Here is a 27,486-nt window from a genome sequence, read left to right on the forward strand (position 1 = left end):
AGCTATGTGAAGTGGAACGGTCACTCTAATAAAAATTACGAATATTGGTCTGGTGTTCTCTCTTTGAACTTGGCACATAATGAGAAATACAATTATATATATATATATATATATATATATATATATATATATATATACAGTATATATATATATATAATTAGCTTTCCATACATCTGACCTAAGTGTGTGTGATAAATGTTGCCTGCACACGATATACGAAGGAGCGGTGACGGTATAACTGACTGCTGATCAGGCTTAAGGTGGGGGGAGGGGAGGAGTGAGAGGCGGGGAAGACTTAAGACAAAGAATGAGAGAGAAGGGGGAGAGGGGGAGAGAAGCAAAGAGAAAGTTACATAAATTTAAAAAAGAAAGAGTGAGTGGGAAAGTTAAATTCAGAAAGAGAGAGAGAGAGAGAGAGAGAGAGAGAGAGAGAGAGAAAGAGAGCTGGGGAAAGTGAAAAGGAAAGCACTGGAACCCAGAATTGTGCAGCGGACGACACTGGATTACAATGATGGCGAATATTTTCAATTTGAGAATGCAGTTCAATACGGTAATAATCTATTCTAAAAATATAGTCCAAATCTTGGCCGTTGAAAGCGTGTGCGACGACAGTTTAGTCATGTTTACGGGACATGAGAAAATTTGCGTCTAATCAGTAACTGGCAGCTGGAGGTGGAGGGTGGGGGAGTTGGGGACAGAAGGCGGGGTAGACTTGTTCACGATTCCCCCCTTCCCTCTGTCCAGGGTAGAGGGGGGAAGGAAGGGGTAACCCCTGAGCAGAAATTAGTACGCGTGACTACATGTATACGTACTTATGTACACCCTTATGCACGTGTTTACGTACGCACCTATGTACAGTTGAACACAGAAATTGATACCACACTTCACATCGGGGCAACGCAGCCGATCCATACTTACTGCGCGGCGAGTACGTGTGTTTAGCTCCGCCCACCAGTTCACACAGTCGAGACTTTACGGGACAGTGTGAACCGAATCAAGACGTCTGTTGAATATGATCATACGAAGGGTGACAATCTATACCCCATAATGCGGATGAAACATTTTAATGTTCGTGAAAAGAATTACCTGACTTCTATACAGACAGTAAGGGTTATTTAATTCCCGAGGAAATCCTATGTAACTACAGCGGTTAAGTAAAACAAAATGCAACCTTTTTTTGTGATATTAATATTTCGTCCATCCACCTCCTTTCTCACAAACATCCCTCAGTCTGTCTGGCACGGAATATACAAGGGAGCGGATCTGTGCAGGCCTATTTCTGCAAATTTCACACTGGGCGTTGACGTGATCCATGAGTTGCTGTGATATTAATATTTCGTCCATCCACCTCCTTTCTCACAAACATCCCTCAGTCTGTCTGGCACGGAATATACAAGGGAGCGGATCTGTGCAGGCCTATTTCTGCAAATTTCACACTGGGCGTTGACGTGATCCATGAGTTGCTGTGATATTAATATTTCGTCCATCCACCTCCTTTCTCACAAACATCCCTCAGTCTGTCTGGCACGGAATATACAAGGGAGCGGATCTGTGCAGGCCTATTTCTGCAAATTTCACACTGGGCGTTGACGTGATTCATGAGTTGCTGTGGTGTTCACTCGTGCCCCATTGTCCAGGTACCATTTGAGCCCATATATGTTCAAGAACATTCATATCAGCTTCTTGTTTGGCCAGTCAAGAAGTTGAATGTTATCTTTGTTTGGACAGTCAAGAAGTTGAATACTGTCTTGTTCCTGAAACCACTCTTGAACAAGATGAGCGGTGTGAATGGGACATCTGTCACGCATGAATAAAATGGGTCCCTCTGGGAAAGGGTAATCTTTCTCCCTAAGAGAAAGCAAGAAGGAGGTTTGTAACAGCTCCACATATTTTGCTACTGTAAATCGTCCCTCAATGCGGAAGACGTCCCTCATACCATGTAGCGACACCCAACCCCATACATTGCAGGTGATCTGACCGGAACGGGCTACCTGAACGATGTGTGCGGGGTCGTATCTGAGTAAGAAACCAATGTGTATTATAAAATAATAGGGAAACGTGTATATATATATATATATATATATATATATATATATATATATGTGTGTGTGTGTGTGTGGTGTGTGTGTGTGTGTGTGTGTAATACGTAATACGTGTGAAATGGGGTTTTGAACAGACGACACCCTCCACAGTATTATGAAACAAATGTATAGGGAAGCTAGCATATTCAGTTACATATGTCGAAATAAACAGGCCATGATGCAACAATGAGGACCAAATTTTTAGAGACTACGTAATTAGAGTCATCTTACCGTGTCTTATTTCGCCGTCAACAGATAAACTTGCCATGCGTGGTCGACGAAAAACATTTCTCGTCCTTGAACACAACTCGGCCCCAGAACTCCATGCCTTGCTCAGCGTGACGTTGAGCATACTCCAGCCTTCCTGCCTTCTGTCACTCCGTCAAGATCTCTTCGTCGCTTGAGTTCTGTGATGTATACCTGCATTATGAAGTCTAAGTCTGACGGTCATTGCTGAGACCTACAGGTGTAGGTTATCACGAATGGCCACTGCATTGGTTACGGGGTCTTCTACAGCCGCAGCGACTATAGCATTGTCTTCCCCTGGAGAAGTTGCCCGAGGGGCACCCGACCTCGCTGTGATGAAAATATACAGAGTATACTGTATCCTTGACTGTGTAATTTGAACTTACTCCTGGAGTGATAACATACCGGTTTTTTAAATTACGTATAGTAAGGCCAAAGACGTTTAGAATATTTACATCATGATGTTTAAACAACTTTGTAGGCTATCCCTTTTGCAAGAAGCATACTAAAGCCCAGTGAACCTACAATAATTATTGCGACTTCCAGTTAGGTTTTAACATTCTTAAGCCACTATTCATAACATATTTACAGTGGCCTTAACGTGCTATCAATTAAATTACTTTTTCTTATCTTTTTTATCAATTATCACGTATGGTATGGTCCGTATCTGTAGAAATTACAGGTATTGCCACATTAAAATATAAACATATTGGAGGAGAATACCTCGTTATCTCTGCACCACGACCAGCTTAAAAGTCAATTAACACAGCACGTAGGCAACTGCTCATCGTACGAGATGACAGCAACTGCGTGTCCCAGTAACGCTTTATCTGCTGTCAATCGGGCACATTAGCATGAATTCGTAGGTATTCTCAACCTCTTACCAGCAGTGGCGCTGGGGTATATGCAGAAATAAAAGGAATTGACACCCGTGTCTTGCAATATAAACTCACCCAAGTCATTTGTCACTTTCCTCCCACCTTCGTGTCCATTTCTGCACAGTCCTGGTAGATACACCAACTTCATGAGCGATAGCCCATATCGACATACCATTGTCACGTAGGGTGATAATACGATTTCGCTCCAATAGATTACTGTCTCCGATTCATTGCGTGACCAACTAAACTCTGACCCTTCCTGGCTGTAACGGTGATGACAACACCACGATTAAGCATCAGTGTAGTGCACAACATCCTGGTGTGTGTGTGTGTGTGTGTGTGTGGAGACACAACTAAAGCTACATATACTGCTTTCCTTATCTGTTAGACTTAAATGTATAAAGGAAATATAATGTAAACGGTTTGTTTCGACAAAGATACAGCTGATATGCTTGAAATTACATTGGCAATTAAATAACTCGCTTCTTATTTCTGTGTGAAGCCTTCATCGAAACACGCTTCCATGAGTCGACTGTGAACTGGTGGGAGGAGTTAAATACACATGCTCACCTCGCAGTAACGATGGACCGGTTGCTTTCCCCCGATGTGAACCGTGGTACCAATTTCTGTGTTCAACTATACGTACTAACGCTTTCATGTACGTAAGCACGTATGTGCGTGCTTACGGAAGTACGTACGTACTTGCGTAAGTATTCACGTACGTAAGTACGTACATACGCAAGTATTCACGTACGTACTTCCCTAAGTATTCACGTACGTACTTCCCTAAGTATTCACGTACGTACTTCCCTAAGTATTCACGTACGTACGTAGGTGCGTGCTTACATGAGTTGACGTACGTACATAAGTATGTACTTATGTAAGTATTCACGTACTTACGTACGTACGTGAATACTTATAGTCCGCCTTGGAATACATTTGTCCTTAAGTACATATGTAATCACTTGCGTAAATGCATATGAACGTATTTGTGTACAGTATGTACTTGTTTTGTGGGAAGAGGGAGGGAAAGAAGGAGGAGGGAGGAGAAAGGGGGAGGGTGTGGTCTGTTTAAATTAAGTCACGTGATACATCGGTGCCTGGTGATTGGTGGAGTAAATTTTCCCCAGAAAAATCCCTACTCGCTACGGAAGAGACTTGGAAGGGAGCCAAATACAGCGTTTGTGAATCGCCCTTGAGGGGTGATCGTTAACTCTCGTACGACGTCGTGCGGCGCTCTCACTGGTCTGTAGTACGTGGCGCGTTCGGCACTTACCCTCGTAGGGAATCCATGTCGCATGTTTATGATATGTTAGACAAATAAATCATTAAGTGAAAATCTTCCAAAGTCTTGAGTAAACAATATCGCATTATTTGAATGAAATATTGCACATACGTAAATTATCGCATTATCGTATCATGGTATTTACATAGTGCAAAATTATCGTATTTTTACGATAATTATCGTACATCTGGCAACGCTTCTTCCGCGGAGTGTTGCCAAAGGAAAACCATAGAAATCCGCTAGATTGGTCTCAAGTAGTAAAAATCCGCCAGACTGAGAGAAATTAAGGAAAACAATGTGCTAGACAGGACTTTAAAAGAATGCCAGATACACAAAAAATATTTAAATTTTTACCATCTAGATTGCTTTTAAAACCTGTAAATTTAGCGGAAAAATTGATACATTGGTAACAATGCTGGTATGAATTGTGACGTCGAGTGGAAACATGCCAGGTGTCGCTTTTTAATTATTGTTATTGGCCTAAGAAGAAATAAAAGCTAAACTGAACTAATATTTTCGGAAGATTATTATTATTTTTTTTTACACCATAAAAATAATGTTTGCATGGAAGGGAAAGACTGTTTCCGTCACCTAAGTCTCATTCAAGTGAACGTTGCCGGACCCAGGGAGACTTACAGTATTTGGGCGATCGTACAAGTGTGGTGAGGATAATGGGAGTAGTGTATAAGTGTAGTGAGGATGTCAGCCTCTTCACATCGCTCAGCAGGGTATGCTGGGGTGTTATGGTAGTGACGCACCCCAGCACATCTACTATATTAATATTTAGCCATTGCATGACCCAAGTACCGCTACCATAACACACTAGCTAATGGGAGTGATTATTATTTTGAGGGGGGATGGTAATTGGTACTGATCATGCATAATTTTGGTGCTGTCCTTATGTCGCCGTATCTGATGTGGAAAGTGCAGTTGGGCAAGTAGAAAGTGCGAAAAAATATTGGGATATATGGAGACATCTGGCATTCCCTGTAGTATGCCCTAGCCCACGTATCTTTATGAATGAATCATTCGGAACCTAGAGCCTGTGTCAGGTGGAACGTGATTGACTAAACTTTTGAGTGGTGGTGAAACAAATATTCTCATCATATACTGTACGTTAATGATAGTTAATAACTAATAAGTGGTAGGAAACAATTTGCAGAGAATACTACAGTATTTGATGAATCAACGTGGAGTATAATAATAAGCGTCAGCAATCTGTAAAACGTAACTGGCAACATATCATAGAATAATGATGGGAATTCCGGCTTTTTGAAAAATGAAAGGAGCTGGCTCATTTGGCTCAGTCCAGTCAAGAGAGCCGGGTCTTTCGGCTCCCCAAAGGCTCTTCATTTAGTACCACATTGGCTTTTATAAAATCTGCTTAAATTTAGCAATATTGCATCTTATATTTAAATAAATGGGTGCAGTAAAAAATCTGAATTCCACAAACGTATGTTTCTCTTAAAAATCTTGAAACATTCTCAGTGCCAATAAGATTATGTATATTCAACATTTACAGTTGATGAAATCAAATTACCCTTAACATAGAGTGTATTTCAACTCAAAGGCCACATGGAGGACTTTGTTCTTGTAATGTAAGAGGAGAACTTAAAAATGTACATCTTCCATTTGTAGTGTAACGAATAAAACCTTCATTATCATATAAAAAACTAATTATTAGCTAAATGTGGCAACTAAAGAGGAGTAACTTTGAAATGCAGTGGAACATAACCTCCATATTCATAAACACTAGTTTTGATCAAATGAAAATGGTACACATCTTGCTAAATAACAAATAAAAATAAATTATAATATGCAAAACAGCAGCAACAAGTTTCACTTGTATCTGTTAATAGTGAAACACTAACATTATAACAGACGGCTGTAAGTGGCCTCCTTAACCATGTCACTCATTTTGTCTTTATGGCAGATTGGCATGAAGAAAAACTAAGTGCCTTAACTTATACGGGCTGATCCGGTTTCTTCTCTCTAAATTAAAGTAGCCCCAAAAGTCGCAAGCAGCAGGTTTCATATGTTGGTGGCATACAGCTGCAAAAAGTAGCCCAATCCGCTCCTTTCCGCCCAATCTGACAACTCTATGATGATGCCTTGTGACTAAACCTCCACATGCTCAGTTGATGGTTACCAGTATAGAGTATCTTTAACAACAAACAAGTGTCTCACTCTGCTTGGTTTTTAGTAGTGATTGAAAAGCGGTGTTTCCGGGTCGTATTTAACAAATGACTGACCATCCTACCATTCTCTATTTTATTAATTTGCCAAGAAAATAAAGAAAAAGTAAACGGCTCCCAAATGGGAGCCGGCTCTATGAGCCGGATCGTTCACGAACGACACATCATTAGCACAGAAGAGCAGCGCGTCAGCTGGTAGTTTCGTTTATTCATGATCTTTGAAGCTGCTGAAGCGAAGCCTAGTGAATCAGACTAATAGATGTTGACCGCTAACGAAGAGAACAGGCAATGTTTTCTTTAACGAATCTGATATTGATATTATATTTCATCAGTTTCTCTATGACACATGATGTCTATTGAAATGCATAGACAGTAAATTAATACTGGATTTATTGTTTCCATATTACTTTTCACATTTCTTCTTTATAATATATTGAAATAGGAAAAAGAAGACTGCGCTAGGCCACAATGATCTTATAGCGCAAGTGAGGAGATAAAAAGGAGGGGCAGCAAGCATGTGGGAAAAAGAAGGAAAGGAGGGACAGTTGAAGAGGTAATTAAAACAGGATTATTATTTATCTGTTTGTCGTATAAAGATCACACATGTTATTTGGAGAGAACATTATTTTATAATGTTAGGAATGAATATTTTGTCAGAGGAAATAAGCTTACTGTAAATTACTGTGATTTTATTCTAAGCCTGCCGATGATGAGATATATCAAAGTTGAAAAATTATCAACAGTGGCAAATATATGTTAGGCAAAAACAAACCCTCGTAACTGATTACCATGCCGTCCCTGTATTCATTTTCACCACATTAAAAAAACATGTCCTATTGAATGATTGCTTCCTTTATCATCCCTACATGTCAAGTGGGGTTGGTGGAGGATTAGTGCCCCTCCCTGTAAAACAATTAACTCTAAGCCCTTGGCCACCCCGTGTGGGATACATGGCGTCTGGCAATGAATGAATGAATGAAAAAGGTAAAACCGTTGTGAGATATATATGTGTTGGAATCGGCGCTGTGCTCATCTCGCAGCTATATCGTACGCGGTAAACATCCTGGCAATCGACAATGAATACTTGTAAGTTATACACAAAAATTATGCAACAAATCAAAGCAAGCATGATTCTAAAACCCTATCCACACCATCGGGCAGTGCCCGGCGGGCAAGAATGATAAGCCCGTCATCGAAAGCTCTACGGCAACTTTAACGAGCAAACGAGCAAACTGCCAGTGCCCTTAGTTCAGCCAAATCACCAGCCGCTTCCCGGTGATTTGGCGCCGGGCATGGGCCGATGACCCTGCCATCCTCAAAAAGTTGGCTCTTTAACCAGAATGTTTATTCTGCACGCCCTCCTTTATTTTTTACAACTGCAACCATTTATATGCATACCTAGCTATTGCTTTTTCTTTTCAACTGTTGCCCATGGTGATACCACATTCAAGCGCTGCCGACCACCCACTAACAACTGGCCGACTTTACTGCTTGACCAGCTAGCCTACTCAGCAATGTGGACAACATCACAATCATGCCCGACCAGCTGTGCCCGATGAGAGCATAGTCCGTCAGTCACCGCCCGATAGTGTGGACAGGACTTAACAACTTCATTTCGGGGAATAACTAGCGTCAAGCAAAATAATTACATATTCAAATGACTAAACAACCCCACGGCTGCCAGTGTTAAATGACACTAGGTATTCATTTCGTAACCTCTTCATTTCACTGTCTTCATTGCTGTCTCTTTCCCACTCTCTCCTCCAAACAGTGTGGAGGAAGGATCTGTGTTAGTTAGGTGTTGCTAATTAAAACTCGATATTTGGCCACCTAGTCCATATTTGATGTTACAAAACGATGTATGCACCTCATGGACGTGAAAGTAACCAAGAGGAGCTGCTGAGAATATTAAGCTAACCATCCCATAATATATGAATGTTACTGATTATCTGATTATATTTTTGAGTTTCCAATGCAGTGCATTTATACTAAGATGAATCCCGTAGGGGGGTATTGCCTTCAGAAACGTGGGCGATAGTTAAAAGGGTTTTGGCGCCCCTTCGGTCCAGAGTCAGTCCATTTTACCTCTTCAGGCTTCCCTCCTTTCCTTCTTTTTCCCTTGTGCTTGCCATCCCTCCTCTCTGTCTCCTTCTTTGTGTTACAAGGTCTTTCTGGCCTAGCGCAGTCTTCTATTTCCTATTTCAATATCTTATACTGGGAAGAAGTGTAAAAGGTAATATGGAAACAGATTTAGTATTTATTACATTTTAATAGACATCATGTGTCATAGAACGTATTAATCCTAGAAATTGATGAATTATAATATCAATATCAGATTTGTTAAAGAAAGCATTGCCTGTTCTCTTCGTTAGAGGTCAACATTTATTAGTCTGATTCACTAGGTTTCGCTTCAACAGCTTCAAAGATCATGAATAAACGAAGCTACCAGCCGACGCGCTGCTCTTCTGTGCTATGTTGCCAGTTACGTTTTACAGATTGCTGACGCTTATTATTTTACTCCAAGTTGGTACATCAAATAATGTAGTATTCTCTGCAAATTCTTTCCTACCACTTAATAGTTATTAACCTTCATTAGCGTACAGTATAATATGATGAGAATATTTGCTTCACCACCACTCAAAAGTTTAGCCAATCACGTTCCACCTGACACAGGCACTAGATTCTGAATGATTCATTCATAAAGATACGTGGGCTTACAGGGAACTGCCAGATGTCTCCATATGCTCCAATATTTTTTTTCGTACTTTCTACTTGCCCAACTGTACAATTAATACGCTGTGCGTGCCTACTGCCTAATAACTCGCGCGTTCCGACTGTACTGTACAGTACACGTTTTCACGGACTTATTCACTCAGCGGGCGACAGACAGGGACTCAGGGAAGGGTTATTGACTTGATGCATATGCCACAGCGTGCACAACAAATGAAGCGTCATCAGACCCTGAGAGACTGGTTTTGTGGGGCCAAGCAAAAACAGGCCAGATCTGGGTATGTACAGTATTCTTATGTTTTCAGATTATTTTGAGGAGACTAGCGTTATTCCTCGATCTTACAGTGGCCTTTGAGTGTTTACAACTTGACATCCAATTATAGTTAATGAAGCCAGGGGCTGGGTGTAGCAAGATTACAGGATGTCGGTGGCTTATTACCACCCCTTCCCCAACCTTCCACCCTATGATGGACAGCTGGATCCGCCCCTGACAGTCATGAGATTAAGAGCAAAAAATATGTTCACATATCCAGTGATTATGGCCTTAAAATGCACCTGAAATTGGTTATATGTCAAAAATTTTCTCGGGGGGGCTTACAGCGTCCTCTCGAACCCCCCAGCTGGATAGGCTCGCTTCACTCGCCATCCCTCCCCATTCTGATTACCGTCCCCCCTCCTCTCAAGAGGGACAGCTGGATCCGCCACTGAGCATCAAGCTCCTTCACTTCCTTATTACCTCCGCCAAGGATGTTATGTTTTCACCCCTGTCCATTTGTTTGTTGGTTGGTTGGTTTGTGAGCAAGATCACACGGATTTCCACAAATTTTGATAGAAGAATGGGCCTTGGCCCAGAATAGACTCATTAAATTTTGGTGTGGATCTGGATAAAGGTGTGGATCCATTTTTTTTTTTTTTTTTTTTTTTTTTCAGTTTCTTTAATATTGCGCGATAGGGCGTTTTTCGACATTTTCGTAAAATTTTCAGTAAATATTGCATAGATGTTGATGGCGGAGGTATGCGCTCTACTGAGTGCCATTCTAGTTTGTCTCTGATTTTCTTCAGGTACATCCGCATCAACAACGCTCCTTCACTTCCTTATAGGTTTGTGTCTCTTCTTCAGTCACATCCACATGAACAACACACTTTCCTCCATTTGTCTGTCTCACCACCTAACTAAAATAACCTAAGTAACCTAACCTAACCAACTGCTGGAAACAGCAATTATACCTTGAAGTTATGCGGCAAATTCTCTACGAATGTGACGCCTGGTGGTTTAGTGTATTAAGGCACTCAAGCTGGATCGAGCTTGCAAAGGTGTAAATAAGAGATGGTAGAGGTTTATTGCTCGCATAATTCCCCTCAGGGGCGAATGAGGCTGGTCACCCTCGTCTCATATGTCGCGACTGAGTAACCTAGTCCCAGGGTAGGAGCAAAATCGAACTGAATGACTGATGGATGCACGAACATGTTGCCATTATTGCTTCAGAAACACAGCCTGAAAAAAATTTAGTAGGAGCCTTAGAGTGTTAAAAGTGTCTTTAGAGCATAAAAGTGTTATTATTAGGAGTCTTGCAACGTTAAAAGTGTCAGTAGATAATATTTAATTCCTGGAAAGGAGGATGGTGAGATGGAGGATGAGGGCAACTTCAGCCTGCAACTGCTTTCACCGAGTTCACATATTAGATGAATCTGGGACAACATCAGTAACAATAACCACCACCACCACCACCACCACCACTACTACTACTACTACTACTACTACTACTACTACTTTTCAGTCGTCGTATCATCAGCCAAATGACGTGGACACAGCTGGGAAGGCCATTCAACTTTGCTCAAACTCCATTAATATTTTATGCAGACAGCTGCCCCATCGTTAACCAAATGTCTCGGACACAGTCGGAAAGGCCATTCAACTTTGCTGAATGTTTTATATTTCATTCAGCTGTTCACAGAAATCTGAGTAATGATTTTTTTTTTTTAAATAGCCTGAGTGTTAATATTCCTCTTTTCTTCCAGAGCCAGAACCGCCTTGTCGTCGCTCAAGTGATGTGGGCACAACTGGGAAGGCCATTCGACTTCAGGCAAACTTTTTCCCTGTAGAAATGAAAAATCGAGACAAAACTTTGATTCACTACCATGTTGACATTAAAGAGTATGTTAATGGCAAGTTGGAGAGCGTCCAGCCCAAGAAGAAAAGAATGTAAGTGTTATCCTTGATTTATCATCGTCATCATCATCATGAGTGATCATATTATGATATAATGATATATCGTGTGTGTGTGTGTGTGTATATATATATATATATATATATATATATATATATATATATATATATATATATATATAATCATCGGAGCCTCTGTGGCACAGTGGTAAAGTGTGCGTTTTCGTACACTGAAGAACGAGGGTTCGCGCTCCGCCAGGGTAATAAACTTTGGGAGCGTTCTTCTGGCCACGTACTGCATTGGCGGACACAAGGGGTGCTGTGGTTGAACCAGTGTCGCATCCTAAAGTATGCTTGCACCCAGTCGGCTTGCGCGGGCCGATTACACTTGGTTCACAGACTACACACACATCCAAAGCCACTCCAACACAACAATTACACTTACTAGCATTTCTCACCCTACATACAATCTCTATCATACAGCCTACGCCACTTGGTAGAGATACAATGGCTGTATCGTTCCCACTTCGGTAGGGATAGGCCGGTCCTGCAGTGGACACTCAAACTGCTGATGAGATGAGAGATATATAACATTAGCCACTGCAAGTCCTCTGCTGTACAAAGACCTCCCGCAACCTTCACCATGATTTTCTTGACTGAGTCAGTCTCTGCCATGTTTCCCTTGCAAACTTCTTCACCTCATCTCTTCACCTCATGTCTGGCCTGTTTCTGCCACGCTTACAATCTCATGGTGTCCAGTCAGTCAGCCTCCTGCTCCATTGGTTATCCCTTATTCTTGCTACATGACCTGCCCACCTCCATTTCTGTTCTTTTATTACTTCTGTGACATCCTTGACTTTAGTCTGCTTTCTCACACAAGTTGATCTTTTTCTTTTTCTTAAAGATATTCCCAGCATTGACCTTTCCATTGCCCTTTGAGAAAGAATTAGTTGATTTCCATCGATTTTGTCAGTTTCCAGGTCTCACAACTGTACGTCATAGCCGGGATTATACATTCGTTATATACTTTTCGTTTCTTACACTTTGTTAAGCTACTTTTCATAATGTCTCTATGTTTACCAGAAGCTTTCCATCCAATTGAAATGCGTCTTTTTATTTCGCTATCATGGTCTTCCTTTAATTTTAGTATTTTCCCCAAGTAATTGTACTCCTCGACTTCTTTAAGAAATTCCTTGCTTATTCTGATGACGTTATTTGGTGTATTTGGATTAAACATTAGTTTTATTCCGAGTCATCTTTAGCCGTACTTTAAGACTTCCTCTGTTCAGGTCATTTAACATTTCTTACAGTGTCTCTGTTGTTTCTGAGATCAGGACAATGTCATCTGCAAATCATACATGGTTCAGCTTTTCTCCATCTATGTATACTCCTTTTTTTCCCCTCAGTCTAGCTTTCTGAAAATACTTTCTAGGCATGCTGTAAACTGTTGTGGCGAAATTGTCTCCCTGACACACACCCTTCTCAATCTTAATTTTTCTCGTCTGCATGTAATTTAACTGTGGCAGTTCCCCATTTATATATGTTTTGGTGCTGTTTTACAATGTTCCCATTTACTCCTTGTTCTCGCAGTGAATTTGTAATTTATAATGTGCTATATAATTATATACACTAGACTCTAGCAGCTAGAGAGAGAGAGAGAGAGAGAGAGAGAGGAATGATTTAGTATAATAATAATAATAATAATAATAATATTATTATTATTATTATTTATATCTATTGCCAGACGCCTCAATCCCGTTTGGGGTGGCCACAAACAAATCGTCTCCAAGTCGCCCTGTCCCCCGCCATTTCAGTACCCTGCTCCCAACTCACACCCCCCTCTCTCATATACCTCTCCACCCCATCCCTCCATCTCATCCTCGGCCTCCCCCTCCCTCTTCCCCCCTCCACCTCACTCACATACACTCTCTTAGTCAGTCTTTCACCCTCCATCCTCTCCACATGGGCAAACCACCTCAGTGTGTTCCTCATAACGCTCCCTATCACATCCACATCAACACCACAACGTTCCTTTATATCCTCATTCGTCAACCTATCTCTCCATGTGACTCCACAGGCTCCTCTTAAATAACTTCACTGCTCTCACTCTTGACTTGTGTCCTTCCAACAACGTCCAAGGTTCACTTCCGTACGTTAGAGTTGGTATCACAATACTGTCATGTAGTAACTTTTTCACTTCCATGCTCACTTCTCTGTTTCTTATCACTGCTTTCAAAGAACCAGCAACCTTTCTTCCCTGCTGTACCCTTTCAAGCACTTCACCCTCCAAACCTCCATCCTTACTCATCACACTACCCAAGTACTTAAACGTACTCACATTTTCCAATTCCTCACCATCCAACCTCGCTGTACATTCACTGACTTCACTTCTCTCAAAGACCATCACTTTACTCTTCCCTACATTCACCTTCAGATTCCGTTTCTTACACACTCTCCCAAACTCATCCACCAAGCCTTGCAGCTCCCCTTCGTCTTCACTCAACAGCACAGTATCATCTGCAAACAACAGTACAGGGAGTTTCCAAACACTATCCTCTTTCACCAGGGCCACTCCAACATCCACTACCCTACCTTGTACCTCTTTTATTACCCCATCCATGTGTCACGGGGTTTTTAAAATATAAAACGGGGTTTTAATTGATAATAATATTCAATAATATTGGAGAGCAAGGACAGTGATTGTCTTGCTACATTAAGCAATGCTTCTTTACGCTGGCTTACTTCGCCGATTTTCTCAGAACGAAAATTTATAAACTTTCTCAACAGTACACAGCAGAGACTAATTACTAACAAATGCTGATTACTAGTACTGTTAGCCTCTGGAGAAAGTTACTTCACCCCTGACAATAAATAACTAATACTAATAATAATATCAGGTTCTTGCTGATGCTTAACTCCTAGGTGGCAGAACGGATTTTAAGCTTAATACACAAGACTGGCCTAAGTACCAGTTATGCAAGGCAAACGTTTATGCAAGCTAGGAGCTATATGGAAAATAAGCTTAATTGTGGAGAAATGAAACAAGAGTTTACATTACATTAAGCTCAAGAAAAAGAACTGTTAAATTTATTGATTACAAAATAAATTTAACGTTACAATTCAAAATCAAATTAATGAGATCGCACTCACTCACACAAGAGCTAAATTCTTACGCCTAGAAAAGAACACAACATGCAGCGCAGCCGGCCAACATGTAAGGAAACAGCACACTTAACTAAACTCTTAACCTAGGAAAATACAAAAAGGAAATACTGGTCGATGAATGCGGTGTATCACCAACTAAGGTGGGAGTCTGGAGACTGTAGTCTTGTGGAGTCTGGGTGCTGCTGACCTCTCTCACACTTCTGGAGCACAGTACCTCACTCCATCACAGCAAACACTCGACTGCTTTCAAAATACGATGTATGGGCAGGACACACAAGCCACTGGAAGAAGGCGTGGCTAACGGTTGAGGCAAGCTGGGGCGAACAATAAAGAAACAATAGTATCGCTCAGTAGAGCACTTAGTGAAGTGCATTAAATCGGTCACTTTTGAAACAGTGACGAAAGTTTTGAAAAGTATACCCCGAAATGGAGAGAGAAACGGTTAACTGAGCGATACACAGTGAGTTTTCCACTAATAGTTCGTGGCTTCTCACAAAAGGGAAATGTCGCGAATTTGATTTGTGACATTACGCCCCTACAAAATTAAATTTTTCCTTTATGGGAAAAAATTTGTGGATATATATATATACGTACATATCCTAACTCATTCACACAAGATTGACACTGTGGTGTGTGTGGTATCCTGCTACAGGAGAAAGTTGCAGTCGCCAGTGAGCGAAAAAACCTCGTATTTACATTAATAAAAGCAAGCTTGAGGGAAAAACTCCGTGACGACAGTGAAAATCCTGTACTCAGGTCAAACTGAGTGAAAGTTCGCTACATTTACACTGACAACTAATTGTTGTGTAGCGTGATGTATGTAATACATGGAGTAGGTGTAACTGTTGTAGTGTAACTGTACCTACATGTAAAATGACACAGTAAATAATAATATGGCGATGACGAAGGCAGAGGAGAAGAGGCAGCAGCGTGTGGCAGACGATCAGCTGGCCCGCACAGCAAAACTGCTACACCCATTGCTGTACCTGCAAAACCAATTAAGGTGGAGCATCAAAAGTGTCAATGAGACAAAATTCTTATTACGTTACAATTACTCTCTCTGCCTAGCAATCAGTACATGCTACGAAAAGTACGCTCTAGCTGAAAATACAAGTGACAGCCTAAGCTTCGTACATTCGAGGTCGCCATTAATTATAGCACACGATTAGTGTCGGCAAGTTGAGAATCCTTGTGCAAACTTGGGTCTTCCATAGCCTCGAACTGCACACGGGTCCTCAACCTGTACTTATATTAATATCGGGGAGCTGAGAATCCTTGTGTAAACTTGGGTCTTCCATAGCCTCGAGTCGCCTCTGCGGAGTTCTCACTTCCCCCTTTACCTACAGTACTTATATTAATATCGGGGAGCTGAGAATCCTTGTGCAAACTCGGGTCTTCCATAGCCTCGAGTCGCTCTGCGGAGTTCTCTCTCGAACTTCCCCCTTAACCTATAGTGCTTATATTAGTATCGGGGAGCTGAGAATCCTTGTGCAAACTCGGGTCTTCCATAGCCTCGAGTCGCCTCTGCGAAGTTCTCTCTCGAACTTCCCTCTTAACCTACAGTACTTATATTAGTATCGGGGAGCTGAGAATCCCTGTGCAAACTCGGGTCTTCCATAGCCTCGAGTCGCCTCGCGGAGTTCTCTCTCAACTTCCCCCTTAACCTACAGTACGTAATATGTATGTACAGGCCCTGGACATAATGTGTCCTGTGGGGCCAATGGGCGAGACGTCAGGTCTGCACCCACTTCACCACTACCCTGTCTCTCAACTGACTCAGAGATTACAGGTGTGGTTACAAATGGCACAGGAAGGACATTTCCCTGATTAGTGGTGTTACTTTGACACACACTGCAGGAACGGACAAAACTATGTCTCGTCCCATCCCTGGCCAGAAAAAGTCAGCTCGGATACGGCCCTGGGTCTTCCTTTTGCCCATGTGACCTCCTGAGGCTGAACAATGACCCCATTGTAACACTGCTAGGCGGTACTTGTCGGGAACGACAAACTGCAGTCGAACCTCGCCCTCGGGTATTCATGACTCACGGTAGAGCCGTCCTTGTTTACGAAGGAACTTGGCTCGACCTCCCCGTGAATACTTAGTCACTCGACCCTTTTGTTTGTTCCACACGGCAGCAAGTGTCGGGTCAAATGTTGTTCTTGTACAACAAGTTGACTACACATCATATCTTGCGGCGATTCAGTGATCACTGGGGTGACACAGTCTGGAGCCTCAGCCATGGCTCGTGTTACCGCAGCAGCCGAAGTCTGAGTAGTGTCATGTTCGGTGCAACTATCCTTGACACCATAAATATTGCCAATGATGAGGTCAAATAAAGGTTCTGGCATGACAACTGCAAGTGTCGTACCAGTATAAAATGGAGATGCCACCTGGATACATGCCTCAGGGAACAATCTCACTGATCCATCAATAAGGTTTGCATGGATCTGTCGACCTGTGTACTGCTCAGGCCGAACTAAACTCTGCTTAACAGAGCAACCTGAGGAACCATTGTCTCTCAGGACTTTCACAGGAATGCCTCCCACAAACCCTGGCTAAACAAGGAAGGTACTGTCACCTGTGGGAGGGCCTGTGGAGGAAGCAGCTAGCCACTCATGAGGCTGCTGAATTGATGCGGCAAACATTGTGCCTTGAGGGTTATATACTTGAGGGTTTGTACTCACTGCCTGGGAAGATGGAACATTGGCCATCTGTGGAGGGGGGTTCACTGTCACTGTGGGACTAGTGAACTGTGGGGGAGTACCCATACTGGTAGGGACGTGACCACCGTGCTGCTGCTGAGGAATGAAGGCTGCGTTCGCTTCCTGCCTCTTTTGAGCTGGTGGTGAAAAAGTTTGTCCCGACGGTCGGTTGCGTGGCTGATACTGCTGCTGGTTAGGGTACTTGTTGTACCTCTTCCACTCAGGTTTCTGAGTGTTTTGCCCCTGGTCCTTCCACTGCAGTTTTGGACCTTGGCCATTATTCTGAGAATGGCCTTGTTGCTGGGGTTCAGTCTGAGATGATTTCCCAGATTTATCACGTTTTCTGTTGTTCCAGGTGTTTTGCTTACGAGTTTGATACCCGTATACAGTAAAGAATGCGTCAGCCTTTTCTGCCATTTGGCTGGCATCTTTCACTTGGCAGATCTTAAGCTGTGCTATGAGCTCGGCAGGCCACGACCTCGCTAGCTGTGTATGCAGCATAAGGTCAATTATCCCCTCACGCGTGGAAGGAGTTTCATCTTTCTCCATCCACTCATTTAAGTAAGCAGTGAGACGATCGAGGAACTGAACAGCTGTCTCCTTGTCTTGGAGACGAGCTCGCATGAACTGAACTTTGGCGTCGTCTACTGTGAGACCATATGCCTTAATGAGTGCAGCTTTCATCATCTCATATGTGAGATTGTCCCCACGAATTCTGTGGAGAATATCGAGGGCAGGGCCCTCAAATAAAATAAGAAATTGGAGCTGTTTAGCTGCCTCATCCAGTTGATACATGTCTGCCATGTCCTCAAAACGAGCTATGTACGGCTCGATTTGCTCGCCTTCCTTGTATGAAGGAAGCTTGATGCGTGGGGTCGCCAGGACATGTGTAGGAAGAGCGCTAGTGGAGCTTGGATTAACTGCACCAGATGTGTCTGAAGCCAAGGAATCTCGCTTGAGCTTCAGCATTTCAAGTTCATGTTTTTCGCATGCATCTCGCTCGGCACATTCGTGTTCTCGTTCTCTGTCTTGTTGTTCACGCTCGTATTCGCGTTGTTCTCGCTCTTGTACTAGCTCGAGTTCGTGTTGTTTTTGCTCGTGTTCGCGCTGTTCTTGCTCGTATTCGCGCTTCTTTTCGCGTTCCTCACGCTGTTCTCGCTCGTATTCGTGCTGAATCTTACGCTCTTCACGGGCATCGTTCTTGCGCTGCTGCTCCTGATTATGGCTTGAGAGTATGTACTCTTTAATTTCAGTTGGGTCTGTAAGACCTATATCTTTGGCTTCCTGTAAAAGTACAGTGGTAGCCATGGTGCTAATTTACTAAGTAAACCGAAACTGAGTACTGACTGCTTCGCAAACGAATGCTAATAACACAAGTTAAGAATACAGACACAAGCTAGTGGTGACCAGTCTTATCTAGTTAACTGGAAAAGAATAAAACAAAAATGCAAATAACTGAGAAGACTCAATAATTAACACAATGGGTACGGCGGCTACCCAGGAGCGAATAAAATCGTCTAGCGTTACCAAAAATAAAGTACTAAATAAAGTTAAGTACTCTATGGATTAATAACGCAAAAATACACTTGTTAAATTAACGGTAACCACCAGTAAACTTGTGCCTATAAACTTTAATGATAAATACCTAAATATGAACGAGTGAGCACTATCTCGTGAATAGCTTTAGAGCTAGGAGTTAATATCCTGGCGAGGTCGCCAATTGTCACGGGGTTTTTAAAATATAAAATGGGGTTTTTAAAAATAAATGCTAAATATTATTTAATTGATAATAATATTCAATAATATTGAAGAGCAAGGACAATGATTGTCTTGCTACATCAAGCAATGATTCTTTATGCTGGCTTACTTCGCCGATTTTCTCAGAACGAGAATTTATAAACTTTCTCAACAGTACACAGCAGAGACTAATTACTCACAAATGCTGATTACTAGTACTGTTAGCCTCTGGAGAAAGTTACTTCACCCCTGACAATAAATAACTAATACTAATAATAATATCAGGTTCTTGCTGATGCTTAACTCCTAGGTGGCACAACGGATTTTAGGCTTAATACACAAGACTGGCCTAAGTACCAGTTATGAAAGGCAAACGTTTATGCAAGCTAGGAGCTATATGGAAAATAAGCTTAATTGTGGAGAAATGAAACAAGAGTTTACATTACATTAAGCTCAAGAAAAAGAACTGTTAAATTTATTGATTACAAAATAAATTTAACGTTACAATTCAAAATCAAATTAATGAAATCGCACTCACTCACTCACACAAGAGCTAAATTCTTACACCTAGAAAAGAACACAACATGCGGCACAGCTGGCCAGCATGTAAGGAAACAGCACACTTAACTAAACTCATAACCTAGGAAAATACAAAAAGGAAATACTGGTCGATGAATGCGGTGCATCACCAACTAAGGTGGGAGTCTGGAGACTGTAGTCTTGTGGAGTCTGGGTGCTGCTGACCTCTCTCTCTCACACTTCTGGAGCACAGTACCTCACTCCATCACAGCAAACACTCGACTGCTTTCAAAATACGATGTATGGGCAGGACACACAAGCCACCGGAAGAAGGCGTGGCTAACGGTTGAGGCAAGCAGGGGCGAATAATAAAGAAACAATAGTATCGCTCAGTAGAGCACATAGTGACGTGCATTAAATCGGTTACTTTTGAAACAGTGACGAATGTTTTGAAAAGTATACCCTGAAATGGAGAGAGAAACGGTTAACTGAGCGATACACAGTGAGTTTTCCACTAATAGTTCGTGGCTTCTCACAAAAGGGAAATGTCGCGAATTTGATTCGTGACACCATGTACAGATTGAACAACCATGGAGACATGACACATCCCTGTTTCAACCCAACTTTCAAAGAGAAAAATTCAGTTAGTTCACCATCCACACGCACTGCAGCCTTCGCACCATTGTACATACTCTTCACAGCATTCAACAACTTCCCATCTACTCCATATATTCTTAACACTTTCCACAATCCTTGTCTATCCACCCTGTCATATGCTTTCTCCAAATCCATGAAAGCCGCATACAACTTCTTTCCCTTCTCTAGAAACTTTTCCACTAAAGATCTAAGAATGAATATCTGATCTACACAACCTCTTCCCTTCCTAAAGCCTCCCTGTTCTTCGCCAACTAATTTCTCTGTTCTTTCTCTAACTCTGTCAATAAGTATCCTACCATACACTTTTCCTATTATACTAAGAAGACAAATGCCCCTATGATTACCACACACTTCTTTTTCCCCTTTTCCTTTGTACAAGGGAATAATTATACTTGACTTCCAATCCTCCGGGACTCTACCTTCCTCCCAGGCTAATCTGCACATCTTCCACATCCATTCTACTACTATCTCTCCCCCATGCTTCAGCATTTCACCACACACTCCATCAATTCCTGGGGCTTTCCCAGATTTAACTTTCTTCATTGCTTCCACAACTTCTATCCTACTGATTTCTTCCTGTCTGCTCACCTCCCTCCTCCTCCCAGCCATTCCCCAGCCACTTATACTCGCATTACTTCCATCCTCTACATTCAACAATTCCTTAAAGTGTTCTCTCCATCTGCTCACTTTTTCTCCCTTCTCCACTAGTAATCTACCATTTTTATCTTTCACTCCCCTGCTAACTTCACTTCCACCCTGTCTTACTCTTTTCACCTCTTTCCAGAACATTTTCTTACAGTCCCTCCACTTTACACTCAAATTCCTTCCAAATTCCTCATCCACTCTCTTCTTACTCTCTCTTACGAATCTTTTCACCTCTCTCTTTCTACATATAACTCTCTCTTCCGCCTCTCAACTTCTTCCACGCCCCTATTTCTCATCCATTCATTGTATGCTTTCTTCTTTTGTGGCACAGCCTGTTTCACCTCTTCAGTCCACCACGCTGTTCCCTGCACCCCCCTCCGTCTTCTCTTCCTTCCACACACCACATCACATGCTGCACATATTTCTTCTGTAAATATCCTACACACACCTTCCACGTCTCCCATCTGCTCCAATTCATATTTGCCCAATCGTTCCTCCACTTCTCTCTTATACTCTGCCTTTTTCTCATCCTTTTGTAACCTTTCCACTCTCCTTGCAACTACTCCTTCTTCTATTTCTCCATTCTAATTGGACATTATTATTATTATTATTATTATTATTATTGTTGTCATCATCATCATCATCATCATCATCATCTCCCCCAAAACGGATTATGTTATAACTAAGAATTATGTACCATACATAATTCATTTTTGGTGAGTGGCAGTGGGAGGAGACCGAGGATACGATGGAGCGATGGGATGGAAAGGTATAATTATATGACTGACGGTGGCGTAAGATGGAGAGATGGTTGCGTGATGGCACAGGACTGGGTGACATGGAGGCGATTCAATTGCAGTCACCTATTCCAGGATTAAGGCGTCTGGCTACAGGCAGACTAAAGACTTTGACCATAAGAGGGACGAGCTTGTTACACCCGCACTCGCGAAGCGAGAACGGGTGTTATGTTATATTCAACAGTATTTATCCAGTTTTAACTAAACCTGTTCGAGGGGTTGAGGATCGTCTATGATATTACTTTTTTTAGAGCACTAGGTCAAAGATTAATGTCACGGGGTTAGGTTAAAGTTTGACCTAGGATGGTCAACTTAAGCACTTTTTAACAGACTTAAACCAAACTTGGTGGAAGAGTTGAGGGTAAGGCGAAAACGAAGGAGTTTTATTTTGGGAAAAAATCAATCAGAAGTCAAGGTCACAGGGCAAGGTAAAAGTTCAACTCATGTGTCAGTGTGTGGACAAAATAAGTCAACAACCATCATCTGACGAATCAAACGGTGGAAGTGTTGAGGCTCAGCCAAGGCATTGGCTTGTTGTTTTTTTGAGTGATAGGTCAAACGTCAAGGTCACGTGTCAAGGCCAACCTAAACATTTTCTTATCCGATTAATATAAAACTTGTGAAAGTGTTCGGGGTAAGACAGAGATATAGGAATTCGATTTTGAGAATCAGTTAAAGGTCAAGGTCACAGGGAAAGATCAAAGGTCAAAGTCAAGGGACAAACTTAATGCAATTTTTATCTGATTTTGACCAACCTTGATATAAAGGTTAAGGTTCAGGAACGAGAAAAAGCTTATTCGATTTGAAGAACATTAAGTCTATCTATCTATAGCCCGACGCCCTAATCCCGCAAAGGGTGGCCACAGACAAAACGCCTCCAAGTCGCTCTGTCACCCACCATTTGACTACCCTCCCCCCAACTCACCCCCCTTCCCTCATATACCTCTCAACTCCATCCCTCCACCTCATCCTCGGTCTACCTCTCCCTCTCCCTCTCTCCACCTTACCTACATACACCCTCTTAGTCAGTCTTTCATTCTCCATTCTCTTCACATGTCCAAACCACCTCAGTGTATTTCTCCTAATCTTCTCAACCACATCCACATCCACCCCACAACGCTCCTTCACTTCTTCATTCGTCAACCTGTCCCTCCACGTCACTCCACATGCTCCTCTCAAGTAACTCATTTCCACTGCTCTCACTCTTGACTTGTTCTCCTCTTGCAAGGTCCATGCCTCGCTTCCATACGTCAGGGAAGGGATCACAATACTATCATGCAGTGACTTCTTAACTTCCATACTCACTTCCCTATTTCTCATCACTGCTTTCAGTATACCAACAACCTTCCTTCCCTGCTGTACCCTTTCACGCACTTCATCCCCCAAAGTTCCATCCTTACTCATCACACTACCCAAGTACTTGAATGGACTCACATTCTCCATATCCTCACCATCCAACCTCACTGCACACTCTGTGACTTCATTCCTCTCAAACACCATAACTTTACTTTTGTTTACATTAACTTTCAGATTCCTCCTCCTACACACTGTCCCAAATTCATTCACCAAACCTTGCAACTCCCATTCATCTTCACTCAACAGTACTGTATCATCAGCAAACAGCAACACTGGAAGCTTCCAAATCTCACCCTCATTCATTAGAGCCACCCCCACATCCACTGCCCTACCCTGCACCTCCTTTACAACCCCATCCATGTATATATTAAACAGTCATGAAGACAACACACAACCCTGTTTCAGTCCCACATTGAGATCAAAGAACTCACTCAGCTCACCATCCACCTGCACCGTAACCCTAGCTCCCTCGTACATACTCTTCACAGCACTCAACAATTTTCCCTCCACTCCATATATTCTTAATACCTTCCACATACCTTGCCTATCTATTCTGTCATAAGCTTTTTCCAAGTCCATGAAGGCAGCATACACTTTCCTTCCCTTCTCTAGATACTTCTTCACTAAACATCTTAGAACAAATATCTGATCTACACACCCTTTTCCCTTCCTAAATCCCCCTTGTTCTTCTCCAACTAGCCCCTCTGTCATATGCCTAACCTTATCAATGAGTATTCTACCATATATTTTACCAGTCACACTAAGTAGGCAAATACCCCTATGGTTACCACATACTTCTCTCTCTCCTTTTCCTTTGTATAAAGGAACAGTTATACCTGATTTCTAGTCCTCTGGAACCCTTCCCTCTTCCCAAGCCATAAGTCAAAGGTTAAAATCACAAAGCAAATTCAAATGTGAAGTCCTTAGCTGGTGGGTGTGGGTGTTGCACTGTCTGGGTGCTTCTTTAAATGGAAAAAAAAAAAATAATAATAATCATCATCATCATCATTATCATCATCCATACCTCTTTTTTTCCATCCTAGGAGGAGAGGTATGGTCTGGAAAACCAATACACATATAAATACAGTAAGTGAAAGTCTATCTATCTGTCTATTGCCAGATGCCTTAATCCCTTACGGGATGGCCACAAACAAATCGCCTCCACGTCGCCCTGTCCTCTGCCATTTCACTGCCCTGCTTCCAACTCACACCCCCCTCTCTCATATACATCTCCACCCCATCCCTCCACCTCATCCTCGGCCTCCCCCTCCCTCTCCTCCCCTCCACCTCACTCACATACACTCTCCTCATCAGTTTCTCACCCTCCATCCTCTCCACATGGCCAAACCACCTCAGTGTGTTCCTCCTAACGCTTCCTATCACATCCACATCCACACCACAACGCTCCTTTGTATCCTCGTTTGTCAGCCTGTCTCTCCATGTGACTCCACAGGTTCCTCTTAACCCTTTAACCGCGGGTGTCATTCCAGAATGACAGTGACAAAACTGGACCAAACCGCGGGTGTCATTCTGGAATGATCGTGAATATTTTGAACACCGCGCGTTTTCCCGGCGCGCAAATAGTCTCACGCAAGAGTAGCTGTCGAGTTCTTTCATGCCAGCCATCCCACACCTCCCTCCTCCAACCCCGAGGGGGCCCCCCCCACCCCTGCCCTGACCTGCGTCAGTCAGTATCTGTCCAGCTCTGTGCGTGATAATGGCGCTCCGTCCCGACTCATCGTTGCTAGCTTCTTCCTCTACAATGATTAGTGCTAGTGTTCCCTCTACCTCTACACCGGTAAAGGAACTGCCGACGGCAAGGCAGAAGGGATTGAGCACTCCTGAAATTAGAACTGAGCTGGACAAAACTGTAAGTACTACTCTTGACTGTGGCAGTGAAAGTGACACACTCACAGCAAGCAGTGATGATTTGGCAGTGATTGGTGGTGAACCATTTTCCATTGATAGTGACAGTGATGAAAGTGATCGTGTTGATTCCCCACCACCACCCCCAACTTACTCTGGGAAAGGAAAGGCTCCTATGGGTAAATCTGGTATTGCACGTGGGAAGGGAGTGAAGCGCAGGCTCATGTCTCCCACACCAGGCCCTAGTACGCATTTCCCATCAATTTCCCGTTCCCCTAGCCCTATTGCCCTCACATCATCATCATCATCATCTGTCGTGCCATCTCCTCAGTCTACATCATCTGAGGAGTACGAATTACCAAAGCCTGCAAAGCGAGGGAAGGCAGGCCGTGCAGGCCGTGCAGGCAGGCCTAGAACAAAGGGGATGCGTGGCAGTTGGAGGACAAAGCTGGGCGATAAGCGTGGCGATAAGCGAGGTGATAAGCGGGGTAGAAAGGGTCAAGTTTCACCACGCACCAGGTCAGAAACCCCCCCGCCTGCCCCCCGCCTGCCCCCCGCTCAACTCCCTCACCTGCGCCACCCCCCCACTCACCCCCCTCCCCGTTGCCTCCTGCCTCACCCACCTCCCGCTTGCCTCCTGCCTCACCTCCTGCCTCACCCATTGCCTCCACCTCAGCTCCTTCTCACGGGGAAACGAGTGGAATGCAACCTGCCCCTGCCACTGAACCACGCACAGGGCAAGTGCATTTGTTTGGTCTGACGGTGGAGATTTTCAGCCACACAATCCACCGTTTGATATGACAAATGCTGGAATACAGCCTGCCTTCCCATGCAATGCAGGAGATGACTTTGTTGATTACTTCCTGGCCTTCATGGATGATGAAATCGTGCAGCATGTCAGCGATGAGACCAATAGGTATGCAGCTCAGTGTGCAGCAGAAGGGCTGGGACCTATTGGCTCACCAAAGCAAGTGTCGTGGTTGCCTGTCGGGATCAGAGAGCTGTATGTGTTCCTCGCACTAATGTTTTTGATGCCCCATATAAAGAGACATGAGTTGGAGGAGTACTGGCTCGTGGATGACATAACTACTATCCCAATATTCGGGAAGTATATGTCACGGGATCGGTTCTGACAGCTGCTTGGATACCTGCACTTCACTGACAATGACAACCCATCCCAAACTGACCCTTTGTGGAAAGTGAGGGATTTTCTCAACAGGATTAGGGATCGATTTATGCGATTTTTCCGGCCTATGCAGAAAGTCGTCATAGATGAATCCCTGGTATTGTTCAGAGGACGTCTCAAATTCATGCAGTACATCCCCAGCAAACGCCACCGCTTTGGGATAAAGTTCTTTGTGCTGTGTGACTGTGAGATGGGGTATATCCTGGATTTTGTCATTTACTCGGCTAGCACAATGGATGTGAACAGGAAAGACCCCCTTGGCTTCTCTGGCTCTGTTGGAAAAGTGCTGATGGAGAGGTATTTTGGTGGTAATCATGTGCTGTACACAGACAATTACTACACAGCACCGAAACTCTCCAAATACCTTGCTGAACATGGCATTGGCACTGTTGGCACTGTACGGAGCTATAGGAAAGAGTGGCCTAGTTTCCCCGAAGCATCATCATCATCCAGGGGAGATGTTCACCTGAAGAAGTCAGACAAGCTTCTTGCGATCAGGTGGCATGACAAGAAGGTCGTGAATATGATCAGCACCATCCACAAGGGGGAATTGAAGAGAACTGGGAAGGTCAGCTACAGGACAGGAGAGCCAATCATGAAGCCTGATGCCGTCATTGATTATAATGTAAATATGAGACTTGTTAATAAGTCTGTTATGATGATTGGCGAAATTGACTGTCTCAGGAGAAACACCCGATGGTACAGGAAGGCTTGCCTGCACATGCTCGATATGTGCATGCTCAGTGCCTTCATTCTCTACAAGACACAAGTCGGGGGCATAAGGCAACCATCACTGAGACAGTTTTCCAAGACTGTCGTGCAGCAGCTACTTGTACGATTTGGTCAGGTGACGGCATTGATCCCGAGGCGACACTCTGACACACAACCTGACCGTCTTCAGTGCCGCAATTACATGAGCCGGCACCAGCTTGTGAAATTGCCTCTTACAGCAGGCAGCAGGTTGTCACAGGGCCGCTGCAGAGTATGTTCTACCACCACACGGAGGCCTAGGACGAGAAAAATGAGCACACACCAGTGCCTTGAATGCCAAGTCGCTCTATGTGTAACTCCGTGCTTTGCCGAGTACCACTCTCTGAGTAAATACTGAAAGTGACAGTGATATATAGTGATGCGACAGTGACGTGCTTTGCCAATAATTGTATGTTGGATAATGTAGTAATAAGGGATATTTTGCCTAGAAAAAAAAGGAAATATTGGCCAGTATAATAAGTGATATTGTAATAAGAGAATCTGCGGCACTTGTGGAATTCTG

The 27,486-nt window shown here is 43.1% G+C and overlaps 1 protein-coding gene across 1 annotated transcript in view; it reads left to right on the top strand.

The window, feature by feature from the left end:
- Positions 1-27,486, top strand: part of LOC145391857 (protein argonaute-2-like) — a 157,794-nt gene that overhangs the window by 39,025 nt on the left and 91,283 nt on the right. Inside the window, exon 3 of the mRNA XM_080266344.1 lies at positions 11,435-11,618. Within this exon, the coding sequence (XP_080122470.1) occupies positions 11,435-11,618 (184 nt within the window). The remainder of the gene's footprint in view (positions 1-11,434; positions 11,619-27,486) is intronic.

Source organism: Coenobita brevimanus, chromosome 20, assembly GCF_032717465.1.
Source record: "Coenobita brevimanus isolate Jiangsu-jjx chromosome 20, ASM3271746v2, whole genome shotgun sequence".
Lineage (NCBI taxonomy): Eukaryota > Metazoa > Arthropoda > Malacostraca > Decapoda > Coenobitidae > Coenobita > Coenobita brevimanus.